Source organism: Daphnia magna, linkage group LG1, assembly GCF_020631705.1.
Source record: "Daphnia magna isolate NIES linkage group LG1, ASM2063170v1.1, whole genome shotgun sequence".
NCBI classification, from domain to species: Eukaryota; Metazoa; Arthropoda; class Branchiopoda; order Diplostraca; family Daphniidae; genus Daphnia; species Daphnia magna.
Window position 1 is genome coordinate 10,127,024 of NC_059182.1, and position 18,531 is coordinate 10,145,554.

General features: G+C 38.8%; 1 protein-coding gene across 1 annotated transcript in view; it reads right to left on the minus strand.

The window, feature by feature from the left end:
- Positions 1-8,768, minus strand: part of LOC123471576 — a 14,399-nt gene extending 5,631 nt beyond the window's left edge. Inside the window, exon 1 of the mRNA XM_045173210.1 lies at positions 7,926-8,768. Coding sequence (XP_045029145.1) covers positions 7,926-8,197 — 272 coding nt within the window. The 5' untranslated portion in view covers positions 8,198-8,768. The remainder of the gene's footprint in view (positions 1-7,925) is intronic.
- Positions 8,769-18,531: the final 9,763 nt, after the last annotated feature.

An 18,531-nucleotide genomic window follows, 5' to 3' on the forward strand; every position in this document is an offset into this window, starting at 1 on the left:
TTGTTATACTCATTTTCGTTATACCCAAATTTAAATGATATTTCAGCCAACATATATAGCCTGAACTGTTTGGCCGCGTGCTTTAAACTATTTCAGTCATTTGAATTGACACGGGGTAAAATGTAAACAGAATATCCGTTTTGAGAAGACACTAAAAGATGTATTGGATTTTGAGGCTATAAGAAATCAAATGACCCAACTGTTTTAGGTGTGCTTATACAATAACTGCAGCAGTAGAAAGTAAATTAAAAATTTCAAAGCCTGACTGATTTTGAGTTGGCCAGCGACGCTTGCCCTGCACTGTGCACTAGACCCAATTGTTCTTTATGCAAATCTGCAGCTGCCGTTAGTGAGGCAGGAGACGAGGGAACCTATGAACTTTCATAAACGGACCACCCGCCCTTACGGCCGAAAATGCCGGCACATAAAGCGAGGAGGAAGGTGAGCTTCAACCGTTGCGTATCATCTACTATTATACTTTTAGTCCTTTGTGCTCTCATGCAACATGGCCTACCGGACATTCTTGGGAAGATCTCTTGATTGAAATGAAGGCATGGCTGGATTTCAATGCCAGCGCATCAATTATAAAGATGTAGCATATTTTTCTTGATAGATTGCCATTTTGTATGGACCTTGGGCCACTGAGCTAATTACAATAGAGACGCCAATAAAACGTTGATTTCGTGCCGACTTTTACTACCACATTTTCATCGCGCCTAATATCCAGCATGACCCAAGGCAAACTTTTCCTTGATTTGAGTTCTTAATGCGCACTTTTTGGCAGCAGCATTTGAGAGGCCACCGTGCAATGGATCCATTCATTTTAGAAATTTCAAACATTTGAGACGCGTTTGAGACGCTACAACTATCCAGTCTTCTATATTGCGTGTTTCTGACGAAAGAATAAAACTCTACTTTACACTTGTGAAAAGCTTCGCTATACTTATAAATTACTTCATCGCTTTGTTAATGCTTAACGGTATAGTTACGATATTGCATTATCGTTATTTGTTTGTTTTTTCAAGAAGAAGAGTTTTCAGTATGCAATACTCGGCTAATATCGGGTGGAGGTTAGAAAAACCCCCACCAGTTTCTATAGGTGAAGCAAACAACGTTAGACTTGCTATGCAATGACACAGCGACACGCTGCAGTTGGCAGTGGCAATTTTTGCATCCAGTTTGGTCGCAAATATACCAGCACTATCGAGAAAAGTGACAGGTCCAACCCCAAACAATTTCAAAGATAGATAAGATTCAACAAGGTTATTCACTTATTCCCCATAAACATTTAGTTTTGGGGGGGAAAAAATCGCTTTCGGCGTAATAGAGAGCTGCTGGGAGATTGAGACGAGAACATACCCACCTTGATCTTCATCTCTCCTCTATAGGAGCCCCCTACACAGACGGGTTTGTTAGGGCTTGTGAGTGATAGAATAAGAAAATCATAGCAACGGCGAAGACAACCTGCCAAGCCCTGACGACTTTGGCTAGAAACCAAAAATGAATAAAATAAAATAAAATAAAATGAAATGAAATGAAATAAAAAACTAAAAAAAAAAAACGTTTCAAACTAGGCCTTTTTCAGCCTGTAGGCTAACCAAATCTACCAGGGTAAGGCGGAATAAAAGAGTCGAAAGGTTGAGACGCCTTGGAAAGAAGCCAGGTACTCAGAAGTCGAAAACTCAGGTAGGCGTCCCTCATGTTCATGCCAAGGGGTGGCTCGACCCTATTCAACGTTCAGCCTGCTAGCTGATTGATGGCGTCAATTGGCTAATGAAATTGCATCAGGGCAACAGGCAAAGAGTCGTTACACAGAGAAAAGTTATTTAATGCCCAATTTTATAAGCACTCGCAGCTTGCTGATGCCATAGGTGTCCTTTACGTTATGAGATATACAGACACAGAGCTCAGCTAGCGCTGCCATGGCTAGTACGCTGGCAGTGTGGGCATGCGTTACATAGCTCATCGGGCTGAAAAAAAAAATATATATATATACAGTATGTTTTTTTCTTTCTTCTTGGAAATGGATAATGTAACCGTCGACTCAGCGAAAAGGGGTGGGCAGAGAAATGTCTTGAGCACCGATCGAGGCACGCTGCAAAAATGCTGCAAGAAAGCTTTCACTTCGACAGACTCACAACCCAAAAACTAAAAAATTGAAAATTAATAACAATAATAATAATAAAAAACGAAAATATAAATACTGATCGCACAAACAATTCCTCTGCTATGTATCTCTCTCTCTCTCTCTCTTTCTCTCTCTCTCTCTCCAGTCAGTCAGTCTACTTTACCGACATGAGTTTCGTGGCCTTCATCAGACATCGCATCCGCACAAATTTCGTCTGGTGCTGTGCATGCGCTCATTAATTCCCTTTCATCACGTTTGATCAAGGTTACAATACATTAGTATGCGTTCGATTTTGGGAAGTTGTTTAACTGCCGCCGATGGTACAGAATTCAAGAGAATAACCTCTAGTCAACAGTAGTTAACCAGAGGCTAATTTATGACGTTTTTTTTTCAATTGTTGTCGTTAAAAAAAACAAACAAATGATATCAATCGAAGATGGACTAGAAAACTCCAAGTCAGTTGCCAATAATTTCAAAAACTGAGCTGATGCGTGTCAAAAGCGCTGATGAAAGGGTAGTTACAAAAGAATTTATAATATTCTTCGCGGAAGGGGGGGTCGAATTGCGAAACCCCTTCTTATAACTGAAACAACAGCCGTTGAGATCGGATTGGTCAAAGCCCCGGTGTTAGAGGTTTGATGAAACCAACCACAGTACAGAGACAATAGTCGATCAAAGGCAAGGCTGTTTTGTTGAAGAACTAATGTCAAATAGGCAAACATTACGTTCCTTTTGAGCCGACTCTCTGATTTGCTCATTAGAAAGAAAAAAACAAAAATATTTCCTGAAGATTGTAAAGCAAATATCGCACTGTCGAGCTGATACCGCCGTTGCGGATCTATGACGCGGATGATGCGTGCAGGAATAACCAGCAGGTCTTGCATATGCAAATAGGGAGATTGGTTCACGTCTTTTGGCTTGACTCTCTCCTTTTTCAACGTTCTATCTTTTTATGTTTTGCTTTGTTTTGTTTTTTTGATGCATTGCCGCCAGAACAAACTTTCTCCCCCGTTTTTTATTATTATTATTTTTTTTTTTTGCTACTTTGGGAAATGCTTTTTACCTTTGTATATATTTTTTTTCTAAGGGTTGACGCGTAGGGTATAGACACGGTTTTCATACACACACACACACACACGGCATCCAAGTTCAAGATTAGCGCGGAAAGAGGCCCGCTGATGAGGCAATAGCGATGCGGGTGATAATCTGGAATGTGAATGCAGTTCCAGGGTCCAACGTCGCGAGCTATTCGCGCGACGAGCGTCTCCGAATGAACACATAATCATCTAACTCCAATACTATAGCGGTACGGACTATCTTGGAAGCAAGGAATGGAAGACTTTGGAGAGTGCTGCGTTAGAAGAAAAAAAAAAAACGGATGATGGATGAGAAGCGAAGGGAATCAAGATCAAACTTATCTTTTGTTTCTCACCAAAAATTTCCCTATAACCTTGGAAAGGTGATGGGGACGAATGCGATAGACGACCGTCTAAGCTATACACCAAAAATCTATTGTCCGGCTTTCTTTTTCCTTAATATTTGGTGGCGCGATGGTGTGATCGGGCGATTGTGAACGATTGGGCGTCATCGCAGTTCGACCAGCCTGCGCGCACCGATCTCTATCGATAATAAACAAACGCTGTCGTTTGGAATTTTTTTTTTTTCTCGTCCCGATGAAAGGCATATTTTCGACTTTGGTACGGAAAAACGGATGTTTCACACGTAAACTGGAAAAATCGCATCTTTGCCTTGTTTTTGCTAGTTCGCGTTCATGTAGCTATCGCTGAGTCGCAATAACACGGTCAAGTTTATTTCAATTGTGTTTCAAAGAGGCGGAAAGATAAGCTGTTTGATTGCGAAATAGTAAAAAAAAAAGCTAGGTAGAATTTAATTGGCATGTCTGTTTTTTTTCTATTTTTTCCCCTTATCTTCAAATGTTGTTTCTCAACTTGTATGTGCAGTGTTAAGTCGATGCCCCAGTTTCTTATTCTTTTTTACATTGTGTTCTTTGAAGTAGGAGGAAGAAGACGAAGAAGAAGCTGTGAATGCCCATCCGGAGCAAGTTACAGGAATGGCAACTTGTTTTATGTACGTCAGTTGTATAGTGTCACGATCTCAATCACAAGATACCGTCGTAAGATATAGAAGTCAACTTGCGACAAGAACCTCCGAAGTACCATCTCTGGCCGTGGGAAATGTACATGCACTAATCAAAAGTCGAGTTCTACTATCAGACGTATAACCGTATCCACTAGACGAGCGACGTCCCGCAGCCGTTAGTCCGTCACCTTTCATCCTCATCACGTTCAGCAGCATCGTTCCGTCTGACTGACCGGCATGTCTGATTGATTTGTTGTCAACCTTTTTTTTTTCTTTTTTTTTTTTCTTCTTCAAAACTTCACATTAATTGAGAAGAGCTCCAAGAACGACGTCAACCTCTTTTATTTTTTCCTTGTGCCTTTGTGCGCAGAGACGCATTCCTGTCACTTGGTGTACAAATGCGACCTGGTCACGGGCTTATTATTGTTTGCTCACGATTATCAATCTATATTTTTTTTTCTCTCATTGGAAAGCTAGCCAAAGTTCCCACGGCTGTGGACGGACAACGCGATCGGGACTGTGTTCGGGAAACAAATCTTTGATGAATTTATGTACCAATAATTACCTACTCAATTATCGCAATGTGACTAGTCGTGCACGATGAAACTAGAAAACGACTCGGAAGGGACATGTTTTCCGCATTCTAAAAGCACGTCTGCACAACTAACAAAGGCTACTAGACATCCAATCAGTTTATGAGATAGCATGTCACTAATGAAGAGTAGCGCTGCGATTGGGAAGTAAAAGAAATTTAGAGCACGACCGTTCTCAGACTGACGATCCCTAAATTAAGGATATGCGGTACCAGCACCTTCAGCAATATATGTATTCATAATGTCGATTGATTATTTCGGCTAGAACACCAGCTGGGCAGGTCTGCGTCAATAACTGGGCGTAAAATAGTGCGTGTTGTTTTTATTGTGGACGCATCTCCTGGGTATAGATCAGTTAATTTCTCCGGGAAGGCGTGTTAGTTGAAATTTCCTGATGAACATGTTCTTCATACTATATTTATGTCAGGGTAATGTCTCGCTTGTCGAAGATTATTATTTCTGGTATGCTGATTACTAAGTTATATGTTTACGTTGCGTCTTTGATAAATTATTCGTTTAACCGGCTTTAAAAGTAGTATTTATTGAAATTATAAGGCACTTTCTTTTAATATGTCTGGTTCAGGTTAGTGCACAAACTTGATGTTTAGTGAACAGTGCCATTTCGATGTGATGACGGTGCAGCAGAATTTCCGGTGTTACATGTTTCTGGCTCAGAACGGGTGTGCAAAGCGTTAGTTTGTCACTCCGCTTATCCTGCCTAACGACTGTTCCATAACCAGCAGTCACACAGCCGGTTGATTTTTTGGTTCTGGCTTATTTGTTCATGTTTTATTTGTTTTTCGTCAGACCACATTCATGTCATTCATTTGTTTTGCTTGATTCGCTCTTGTTACTGCTGATGACGGCCAGTCCGAAAAATCAGCAAACGGAAGGGCACATTGTGAGCGCACCGCTCATCGCATTAAATCAATGGAAAATGATAATAATGCATAAAACATACAGGCCATTTTAAAAACGAGTTTCCTTCCATCTGAATATGGTGGTTGTCACCATAAAACATTTAGCACGTACGCATAATAATAAAAAAGTGGCTATGCTACACCGTTTTGCGTCTAAAGTGTGAAGAGCTTACAGCCTGCCCAATTCCAGTTTCATCGTAATCATCCATCACTCGGCTACGGCGGGTCCATACGGGATGCGGTTTTCGATTACCCGTCAGAGGGCCTCTAGAACTGAACATTCAGCTATGAAGCCTAGATGTCTATATAAGATGCAACAAACAATCAACGTCAAACCGCGTCAAACAACTTTGCTAGCGAGGTGATAATTATTTGTGCCGCGTTAAACAATTAGGCACTGAGGCCACGCAGGTGATTTATTTCTTCATTGAAAGACAACAGCAACAAAAAGGCGATCGCGGACACTGGTAGGCCTACAACATCAACTTCTAAAGTGTAACCCCATAAGATGGGTTTAAAAAACAAACACTACCTTTGCGACTGGTTCACTATTTTCAGCTAATCTTTTCCAGTTAATGAAGCGATAAAAGCTGCGCATCATTTTTTCTTTTTCTTTATTCATCTACGACCATTTTAGCATCTTCCGAAATTTAAATCCGCATTAAAAATTCGGTGCATGGCACACACACACACACACACACACACACACACACAAAATAAAAAAAAGAAAGAAAACGAATGGAATAAAGTAACAATAAACATATCATTGAGCTGAGCCGACCAAAAAAATTAAGAGCACAAAAAACGAAACCAAGGGCTCATAAGCAAAGAATCGAAGCGTATGACTAATGAGCTGTCAAAGAGGGCAGCCGACTTGAGAGCGTGGTCCCCTGACGTAGAATTCTTTTGTTTATGTGCTCGCCGAAGTGAAGGACGCCGACATGTTCTTCAAGCGGACTGTTGTCTATCTACGGCAACGGAGAATTTCGATGCACGGAGGATACCAGCCACGTAAAGCTCTTCCCAGTTATAAAATCCCCAACTTAGATTCCCAACCGTTTGTAATGTTCTGTTGGGATGCATTTGAGCGTCCCACCAGAAAAAAAAAAAAAAAAATTGAATAAAATGAAAAAGAGGAAAAGAGAAAAAAAGAAAAAAAGATAAGGCATGCGATCTACGTGATTCTGACGTAAGGGACAAAGTTACGGAGAATAGGTGAATGTAGCCTCGCATGCAAAGCGAAATGTCTTATGAAAACAAAATATTTCGGCCGTGGAAAAATACAAACTGAAACCGACGGCACGAGAGTTCTTTCTTTCCAAAAAACTGGGCGACATAGTATTATAACGATCTAGCGAATGTCTGCTGTCTCTCAAATTTTTAATTAGCGCTGCGTAGATTGGACTGATAGATGCCCTATATACGTATATTTTTCTTTTTTTCTCCACCAATGACAGTTCACCTGTACAATGACAAGTCGCCTTTCTCTGTCTTCACCTGATTCATTAATACAACATCGCAGTCCAGACATGCTGGACTAGGCTGCCGGGCTATTTAGGCTTGTCAAAATGCAAACGCTCGGCGTCTTTAGACAATTTTGAAAATGCTTCTTCGGAAGATTTTTTATAGTTCGCCATGCGTGCGTGTCAGCTTATAGTCTGTTGTTTTCTCGTTTTTTTTTTGTTTTTGTTAGTTTTTTTTTGTTTTTCTTTTTAATTACAACAAGTAACATAGTTACACCAGCAACATTTTATCACTGTGTTGTTGTTCTGCGACACTTTTTTGTTTTAACGGACAATCCCGGTTAGGCGAGTTGTCCGAATCAAAAACGCTTGGCCGGGATTGTAAATGTAAGTGTTAAGTTAACGACAGGTATATCTTTATTTTCTCGGTTCTAGGTAAGACATAACTGGTCTCAACGTGTGGTCTTGTGCGTCAGCAAACAATCTGCTGCTCATGATAGTCGCACACATATCTGACAGCCACAGTAATAAAGGAGCCTGAAAGGCCCAAGTTTCTTCGGAAATGCTCAAACTGTCGGTGTGATAATGCGTCCCTGACACTTGCTGCGATGTGTGCAGCAGATTTCGCTTACGGGATTTCAATTGGAAACGAAAGGGGGTTCGGACAATCACTATAGTCTCCCGTTGTTATTGCTTTAGAAGAGCGACATGCATTACTAACCTGTTGTCTTCTCCACTTTTCGGACTGCCGTCGGACGACTGGTGTAAAGCAACAGCTGATTGACGGTGTCCATGGCTACTCGGACGAGGTGGCAGTGAGTTGAGAACGGAGCACTCGTTCAAACCGGCTACGTCAGCATTCGGATCAGGGTCAGTCCCGTTGACGGAAAAGTAACTAGTATAACCTGATGTTTGCGCGGCTGCAGTGGAACCGTGGGATGGGGATGCTCTCGCTGGGACGGCCATCTCGTCTGACTGGTCACAGCTTGCCATGATACGGAGACACGGACCACCGCAGTGGGGTTTAACGAGGACGCGACAAGACAAGCACGTGGTTACGACTGTTTTACTCCAACCAGTCTACTTGGCTTCTTCCAATTATCCTTGCCTCGCGTTCTCCTCTTTCCCTTTTTTTCTTTTTTTCTTTCTTTCTTTCAGTCTTTCTCTTTTTTTGTTTGTGTTTTTGTTTGGTGTCGCTCCCTCTCTCTGCTGTTGCTTGTGTCTTCTGGCAGAGCGTACCGCGGGAGAAATACACGAATCAAAGAGCGGACCGTAGCCCGCAATCCAAAGTCAATGGGAAAATGGAGCGTTCGGAGCGCAACGGTCTGTTGCGTTGGTGCACACCGCGATCGCCGCGTGCCATCCAAAGTTCTTTGATATTGTTTGGCTACGTCAGTCGAATTTATAGAGACAAAGAAGCACACGGAAACACGGTTGATAGGGATTGAAAGTAGCAACAAACCGCAAGGGTCCACCGAGGTAGACTAACGGCTGCCGCTCAGATATGGCCCACTGAAAAAGGAATGGCTTATCATCGCCAGAATCACTGCTAGGCCCTTGCATTGGAACTCTCCTTCTTACCTGCACCAGTGCTGCGCAACTTGCTGTTCCAATAGACAACACGCATATTGTAAATAACATGGGGGGGAAAAAAAATCTTCGAATTCATCCAAAACCGAAACCAAACCGCCCCATGTCCCTGCAGGCGTTGTGTCTGATTCATCTACGTCTTTGCAAGTGAACGCAGAAGAAGGTCGAGCATCAAGAGAAGGGAAAAATAGCTGCAAGGAACTTTTCAGCTCTCAACTACCATTCCACATCACAAGGAAAACAGAAAAAAACACACACACACGCAAAAGAACACAACAACACAAAAAAAAAAAAAAAAAAAAAAACAACAAAAAAGCAAAACAAAACAAAACAAAACAAAAAATCAAATAAAATTAAAAAAAACAACACACAAAAAAAGTAAACAAAAAAGAAACGCTTTAAAAAAAAATCTGATAACAAATTAGAAAAGGCGGGAAATTAATGGTAATGAGGAAAAAAAAATAGTAATGCAGATGGAGATGATATCGCAGGAAAGTTAGAATATTATTTTAATGGCCAACCCCTACGAAGCTCTCAGGCATCTTCGGTTGATTGCATACCTGGATGTCAAGTAAAACAGGCATTTTGACGTGAGCTTTCGGCGGAAATTGTACGCGCAAGCCATTTGAATAGGAAAACTCCTTGTCTTGGAGAATGAATACATACACAAGAATGAGGTGATTCTGTTCGAGACTCTTGGTCGCCAACAGTCCGTCTTTAGATCATCTTTTCATGATATGCACGCGCCTTTCTGCGATCCGGCGCAACGCACAAGTCGTTCACATGTCGCAAAACAAACAAAATTTTAAAGTTAATGCATACTGTTCATTGAGTATGCATCCATGTAGTACCGGTATTGCTAAGATTATTGATAATACTGAGAGAAACGACAAAAACCAAACAAACAAACGGCTTTGACATTTTTACTGGAGTGCAAAGAAATTGTTCCAATTGGCTTTGCAATCTTAGTAAAGAAACCAAAATAGCTTACACATTCGGTGAGAATATAAATTATAAAGAAATCCAGCGCAACGGCCTAAAAGCTATTGCTAACTAACAAAACTACTGGCGTTGATTTCCCTTTCAGACTTGTAAAACACATATTTGACGCCTAACTGTACAAATAACGTACAAACTGAACATCGTAGGTAGGGATACGTAGATTGCAGCTCATCCGTTCATGATTTCCTCAATTGGCGTAAATGTAAAGGAATACTTTTTGTTCATCCCCTTCCGATGCCATTTGTTGGTATATTGCACTCATCATAGCGTTAATAAAATGAATGCCACATTCTTAAGTGAATTTCTTTTGCGAGAAGTATTGTATTTACTTTCTAAAATCATCCACAGATCTTAAACACTGTGAAAGCAGAAAATTGAACTTTGAAGGTTGGGCGCTGTTGTAATCACTAATCAGGTTGTCATTATTAGGAGTCGGGCGAAGGGCGATTAACTCATACCTTGATTGGGCTGTGTGACTAACTAAATACTTGTAATTAGTTTTCTACTTTTTTCACGCCGTCGACATAAGCTAACTAATACTGAACGAGACGACAAACGCTTTGGCTATTTTTTTCACATCATCGAGAAAAGAAACAATTCTAAGAAAGAGTTGAAACATTTAATAGGTCGATTGTAGAATTTAGGCTACATCAGGTACCGGGGATTTTTTGGGTTGTGATTTCACGATGAAGATATTGGACTTGAAACACCCGAGGTAATAATCACGTAAACTAATACTTGGGTAAACCAGTTTTGATAATAGGGCTTGACGACTTCCCGATCGACTACAGGCCGTACGAGAATCGTCGATTTTTGGCTTCTTTGGACGAGGGGGCCTTTCCACGATCTTTTCCGGCACTTACAAACGGGGATCCTAAATGGATTGAAAGAAAGGTGTGATGAATAGCATCGAGTCAACAAGCACCATTTTTTAAGATTGTTTGGCCGCCTGCGGTTGGGTGCTCCAATTGGTAATGGTTAGGAAAATGCAACAAAATATTACCGCATCCCAATATTTTATCGAGTCGTAAAAAATACGAAGAATCTCGCTCGCCAGGTTAAACCAGTGGATACTTTTCGGCAATATGATAAAAGAACGAGTTTGTTTTTAGTTTTTTTTTTGTTTTTTTTGGTTTTTTTTTTATTTTATTTTTTTTATTTTTATTCATTTTTTTTTCTTTCGTTTGTTTCACTACTGTTATGTAAGGATTTTTTTACGCGGTAGCGCACCATAACTTAGGTTTACAGCCTATATACAGGGGCAGACCGACCGGTATGGGATTTGAATGTGTTAGTATGATCATTTTTAAGGAAGCAACCGAGGTTGCACAAAATGAATTGGACGTATCGTTAAAATAAGTTACAGGCCACTGGTGATGTTATTTTGTTATATGTAACTCATTATCTAGATTCCAACATTTATGATTTAAATGTAAATTGAATTCGACGTTCTAGCATTTTTGCAGGGATTTTGGTATTTCTGTCGCTAGGTTAAAATTAAGAAATGTCGTGTGGACCAGATGGCTGCCATTAATGGCGAATTGCGAAAGACTTTGAAATAAAAGCAAGAAATGCCCTTTCTTAAAAGTAAAAAAACTTGATGGAAAAAAGAATGGCCAACAACCTAATCGCTTTGTTTCAGATTATATACGTAGGCCCACGGGTTTGCGTTGATCTATGCATTCACTAGGTATAGACTATTCAGAATAATGTTTTCCGTGACGGCATCGTTTCAGCATGGAACAGATGTGGTTAGAATGGTTAAACTTAAAAACAATAATAATAATTAAAATTGAAAAAATATACTTCGGTTTTTTCAACCAAGTGAATCTGTCATTGTTTTATTGAATGATTTGAACACCTGTAACAATTTTATTGCGTGGATTTTGTTATTCTGCTCTTAAACTGGTTTACCTTTTAGCCTCAACGATAGTGATGAATGGGCCTAGACGTCAAATCACTCATACCTGATTAGAACGTCTTTGGCTGAACATACTTTTACCGACACCAGCTCATTAGCCTATAGGTATTAAGCCCCAAACATTGACCCGCATTGATCATTAGAAAGAGAATGATGAGGTTGACATCGACGCGACGATGCTTTTGTACTTATATGGAAACATTTGTGTCTGTGTAACGTTAGACTAGTTATAAGAACAAAAAAGACGATTACATGCCAATCTCACGCTGAAATTATTGCTGCGTAAAATTTCTGAACAGCTAAAAATCGCTGTTTTCAGTATTTTATGATCAAATTCCAGGCAGATTTTTATTGGTATTTGGTCCTATAAAATAGAACATGAATGTACTGTAAAATATGATACAACAGCATGTATAGTATACGATGATATGTATCAGTATACACTGATATATTTGAATAGTAATTTTATAATTCAATCGCTTTTTTTCTTAGACACGGGGAATGGTATACGTAGGTGAAGCAAATAGCTACAACTGATGGAATATTTTATAGTTGTTGATTTGATCTACTTTCAGCGTAGCCATCGTAATTGCATTTTCTGTTTGAGCGGGAATAAATGCTCAGCATATTTTCATATAGCTTTAATCGGCTTTAATAGTTCGTTGTCCCTCATCCATGACTAGCATATAGCGATACAACTAGTTCTAGCCATTATAAATGTAAGATTTTGCATTGGGAAACCCTGATAATTATGCACTTGAAAGATGACCTACCACTCTAGCTAGTATCAAAACTGGATTTCTGTTGAGGCAATGTAGACTCTCTTCGTTTGAATTCAGTTTTGTCGTAGAGATGGGGATACGGTGCCCAAATGACTAAAAATATTTTTGACATTACAAATTATAACAGTTTTCTATTGCTCCTGGAAAACGATTTCCTTTTATGGGAACTCACATAACACCTACATCGATTAAGAAAATTACCTCACTCATAAGCTATATGATTAGAAAATCAGGAAAAAAAAAACAATCTTTCCGTCGGAAAAAAATTATTTTATCGTTGGAGATCAATTTGAGAGTTAAACAATAAGAGCTTAGTTTCAGCAATAATAACAATGAGGAAAAATTTGTAATAGCAATGGTTTTAAAGGAGCTCTCGTTCGTCTATGTTTACGGAATCCTTGACAACACCATATGCCCAATATTATGTACATAACCTTTGCGACTAAGTAAGACATTAACATTGACATTTTAATAAAAACTGCATGTTAAAAAATATTAGTAGCCAAGACGACAATCATACACGGGAAAACTCGTCGAGCAGCATTCTTTTTGTCGTTTTTTTATTTTAATTTTTGTTTTATTCATTATTATTATTATTATTATTATTTTTTTAAAATCCCAAAGACGCACTGTGTGGAATAATACGGTCTGTATATTTCTTAGATCGTTAGGTTTTCAGACAATTATATTTATTTGATCAAGAAGAGTTAGACTACTCACTGCATTTCACCAAGCTGTGACTAAACAATGCTCGTCAATAAGGCTATGAAGCACAACAATGATTGAATCCTCCATTTTAGAGTTAGGTACAGTCTAAGCAGTTTAAGAAACGTGTGAAACAACTCAACAAGTCTGGGCCCTGCAAAGGTGTAGGCGATAATAAACATCAAAATGTCCTACAAGATATGATTTCAATTCAACAAAAAAGAGAAACAAAATCTGTTACACTTCTTATAGTTTCGCGCGGAAGAAGGAACGCCATTTTGATTTGCCTTTTTTGTATTTCTTGGGCATAGGTTTTTTTTTGTTTTTTCCAATGACAAATCGACTGTCACACGTAGCATTCTTTTTGGAATCGCCATCCCCGAGTGGACCATTATCTCAGCTTTGAACTCATGCAAATGAGCATTTCAGTATGTTTAAACCTTCCTTGTACGTCGTTTTCTTCCCCTGCTTGTTCTTCTCAAATAAGGCTTTTGGATGTTTGTTGTGTGCTGATTGGAGAAAAAGCACTCGAGCAGCCATGACTGCTGTATCCAATTAAATAACCTAAAAAATTACAGTAACTTTGCGTCATTCTAGATTGTTTTGGAAGTATCTGTTTCAGCGCACAAACACTGTTATAGTTGCTCGCTTTTCGTCGTTCGTTGTTCGTTGTTCACAAATTTTACGTTTGGCATCCATTGTTACGCATACGCATCATACGCGGCTGGTCAGGTAGACCAATTGTTAGTACATTCAAAGACTGATCATGACCGGCATTGGCTTGTCCTTCAGGCTAGTTTTGCTGAATGAGTCATATTTTTATTATTAGACTGCCTGTTGTCTTGGTCGTCTGTCACATCGGTAAAACCAGTTGAGCAGACTGGGAAATTTCCGCCGAGAAAAACATAAATAAGTAGATAAATAAGGCAATAACAATGAATAAACGTATTTTATGGCCTATGACAAAATTGCCATCTCGTTCGCATTTTAGATGATAAAATTCCAGTGAAGATATGATTTACGACTAAAAGGCGACTTTTACACGCAAACACAATGATACACATTGAACTCGCCGATAGCAAGTTCATTTTCAAAGTTGCTGTACTTGTTTTGCTTCTAAATACCTCACGGTTATGTTGTCCGTTTTCTTCTTTTTGCTGCACAAGCTAAACTAACTGTCCGCCTAAAACTGAATCGCCATTTCATTGTTGTACTATAATAATTTCCAGTCCACGTGACACAAACAAGCTGGCTTTTAATGAGCTAAATTTAGGCTACTGAAACGAAATACTTGAAAGCGCCATGTTTCAAATATTTACTTCCAGTTTTTTTACATGTCTTCGTGACAGACCAAATAAAGTTTTGGGTTCTTTTATATTGCAAGATTTGTTAGGGCAGGAGCACCGGGACGATATTTTTGAATGTGGATTTCATAGAAGCCTAGGCCTATAGATTACATGGTCTGCTACATAGTCATGAATTTATATGTAAAACAATTAAAACAAGAACATGGTGGATTTTTGAGTTATTTATTCCCGCCATCAGAATCTAACTTCCACACGATGCTCAGCACACTAAAATTTAATTTACGTAGAAAAGTGTCGAAAGCATGGACGAGATCTAGTCCTGCATTACCTGGCCAATCGATAAACCATCTGTACAGGAAGAGTTTTCAAGGCTAGATCGACTAATTGAGAGTGTAGGGTAAACGCACTTTGAATAGTAGAAAAAAGGATGATGACATCTGAGTTTAATGACAGTTCCGATAGTCCTTACATTTGTCACACTATAACGACGGACATCCATTAAGTGTGTCTAACGGGGTGTGTAAAACTCGAAAGAATTTCGTACAGTTGCCAAAGAATCACATTGTTTAAGAAGCACAAAATCACAGTTTGCAATAACAATTACATGGTTTTGGCAAGAAAATCATGAATTTTGAAGTCAAATAATCGCAAAAGAATCACTTTTTGGTTCGAGAATCAGTCATAGTTATAGAATCTCGTACACCTCGCCAAAGAGTTTTACACCCGCGGGTATGTAAAGAACTAACTGTACTTGTACTCGTGTAATTGTGTAATTATGACAATGGAATATTAACAAATTGGATTGTGAAAATACTTACAGTAAACGTGATACACAATAAATTGGAAAAACAAACAAACTCGGATGTGGAAAACTTCCAGCAAACCGAAATGTAACATTAATGTGGCTGCTTGCATGGCTGCTTTTTAAAAGGCTATAGTCGCAATTTTTATGACGAGTATTGCATTGTTTATTTTATTTTTTTACCTATTTTGCATTGAAATGAACACTGTTATTGAAACAAATCGATAGGCCATCGGCCTAATGCGAGTAGATATGTAATGAACAACATTTCCTTATTTATTTCCATATGATAATCACATTTTCATCATCGAACATCCTTCGGACCTTCCATTTCAGTTTATGCATTAGTCGTAGCACAAAAATGGAATGCAGACGCAGTAGGATGAAATATCTGCCGATAGCTGCACAGGTCTAATCAAAAATTTGTAAATGAATATTTCACAATCGGGAAAAAACAAAGTCTTGCAGGAATGTATACATAGTATATTTTTTTGTAAGCCGTCGGACAATTAAAAATGCAAAGAATTAGTTGAAGGGAATTCATAAAAAGTAACCACCAATTAGGACAAAATAATAAAATAAAATACATTTTAGTATTACGCTTTACTGAGTGTTCAAGTAAAGTATTGATAGAAAACCCGTTTGGCCGGGTAAAATGTTGCAAACTCTATAATTGAATGTTGGACTTTCTTAATAATTGTCACTAAAAAACCGGAGCGTCTTTCCCGAAATGATCAACGTTCAACAGGTAAAAATGCAGCTTTGATTCACTTTGGCAAGCGGTATCACTAGATCTACGCCTGTATGCCTAACTTACATTTACAGAATTAGCTTGCCATGACGAGGCCTATAAATAACACTTAGGATAAAGTCATCAGAAAGCCTCCCCGAAAGCCTTCTTTTTCTTTTTACTTTTTTTTCCTTTTTTATTTTCTTGTCTGCTTCAACGTCAGCAAGAAATACAGAACTTCGCTAAGCAGCAGACTGGTTATCAAGGTTGCTTGTAAAACCAAGAGCCGCGGCGTTGTTGAATAACAATGTCTCTGCTAGGAAAGGGAAGGCAAAAGCTATGCGTGCTGCGTCTCAACTATGCGTCTTTGGATTTTCTTCTCTAATGGAGAGACAAACGTAGGCGACAACACCCAAAATGTACAACTTGATCGAGAAAGGGCAATCAGAGTACACAGAGAATGTTATATGGTAATCATCTAATTAAAAACTGTCCTTATCCTACCTGACAGTCTTGACTCTTGCACGGCCCTGCTACGTCAGATGAATAGTTAATCAAGATGTCATGTATCCATTTTCTATGCTATTTTCCCATCTTCTTTTATGTCATGGCAATTCAACAGCATAAATTCTAGTTGCCGATTGTCCGTTCAAAACGTGGGGGAAAAAAAAGATAAAATAAAAGGAATAATTAAAAATAAAAAAAAAAATCACAAAATAAAAAAATAAAATACCAGGTCAACCTGGTCGTTGCCTTCAACTTTCCTTCAAGCAAGAGATTGAAGGAAAAAGCTATGCATCTCGGCATAGTATACACGAATTCCAGGTCATATGTACGCATGTAAAGTATATACGTGTTTAGAACAGAATTTGCATGAAGCCTCTTCGAATTTCGTTTATTTTACAAATAAAGACGAACTGATTGAATAAATATTGTGATGGAAAAAAATGTTCTCAAACACGTTATATTTGGGTAGAGGACTCGACATCTTCTGATAGTACCACTAATGTGTTTTGCGCCAGCCCAACGGTTTTAAGAAACATAAAAGAAACCATACATTTAGAAAACATTAAAGGCGCGCTGAACAACTTCAGAATTTCACGCGTGAACATAAAACCTGCAAACCTAACTTTTTTTTCTCCAAGCAAGGCAAATCACTTAACGAAGCTGAGATTTCATTTCTTTGAGGAATGGATAAAACTAAAAAAATTTTTACATCACAGATTCTACGTTGGCGCCTCGATTCCCATCGTCGTTTGTGATGACATAACTATCATGAAAATGTTGCTGTGGCTGCACCTACCAAGGAAAACGGCAATTTTCAATAGGACTACTTACTAAACTCCAGTCTTCTGTGCAAAAGAGCATGCAAAGTAGACTATGGTACAAATAGCCGCAAACTCGACCCCTAAAATCGTTGGCCGTAATAGAAAGGACAAGTACAAATTAAAGTAAAACAGTCAAACATCAGAAATCATAAATTTTTTAATTCCAAACTAATAAAATCTAAATTTTCGAATGAAATTTCCAAAGACTGAAGTGAACGAAACGGAATACCGGCAATACATCCTTCACTCTCAGTTATGTTACGCCTTCCATGGAATTTCAAGGTGTTTGGGTATGACCAGCATCAGTCATCGACATTTGCTTCGAGTAAAGCTGTTCTATTAATCTACTATGCGCGCTGGTCACTGTAGTAAATAATAGCACAGCAGATGTATTCAATTTTGGCATTATGCATTGTGCTCCTTTTTAGCACACTAAAAGGGAGACCAAAATAGTTCTTATCCCAAGTCCATCTGTTTATTATTCAATTTCGACTGATTCTTTTATGATGCGATGCTATCCATTGCTTAATTTCCATCTTCTTTGCATAGATTGTTGGTAGAGGCCATAGTAGCTAATCGGGTATTTTAATGATCCTGTTATCAGGGGTTGGGGACGTTACGTCGGACAACTCTGATTTTGTCCTATTTGGTTTTGTATGTCGTTTGACTTGAGCTAGCATAGATAGGGGAAGGGCAACCCTTTTCTCCGTCATCTTATGACTAGGATAAATCGGGAAATGGGCCAATATTTATAGATTCCGATTTGTATATGTAAATGTTGAACCTTCTAATCCAAAATTGTAGCTATGGCGTTTTGGTCTACTTTGACCCTTCCGATACTCGCTGAGACATTTTTTTTTTCACATATGCGTAGCTAAAGACAGAGCGTGGAGGAAGGTTTGGTCTTGCATATTAAAAAACTTACTATTGTTTTGTTAAAATTGTTCTTTCTATTTATAACGTCTGTAAGTATCAATGATGCCTTAGGACGTTCAAATTCAAGAAACTTGCAAAATGTAGGTCCTTACGTCTTGTCTACATTATATCAAATTTTGAAAGATATCCAGCAATATAGTGGATTAGAAATCTATCAAGCAATTCATCAAGCTCGTCGCTCAAAAGTACACCACAGAACGTTTGACGCCTCGTCAAAAACCCTC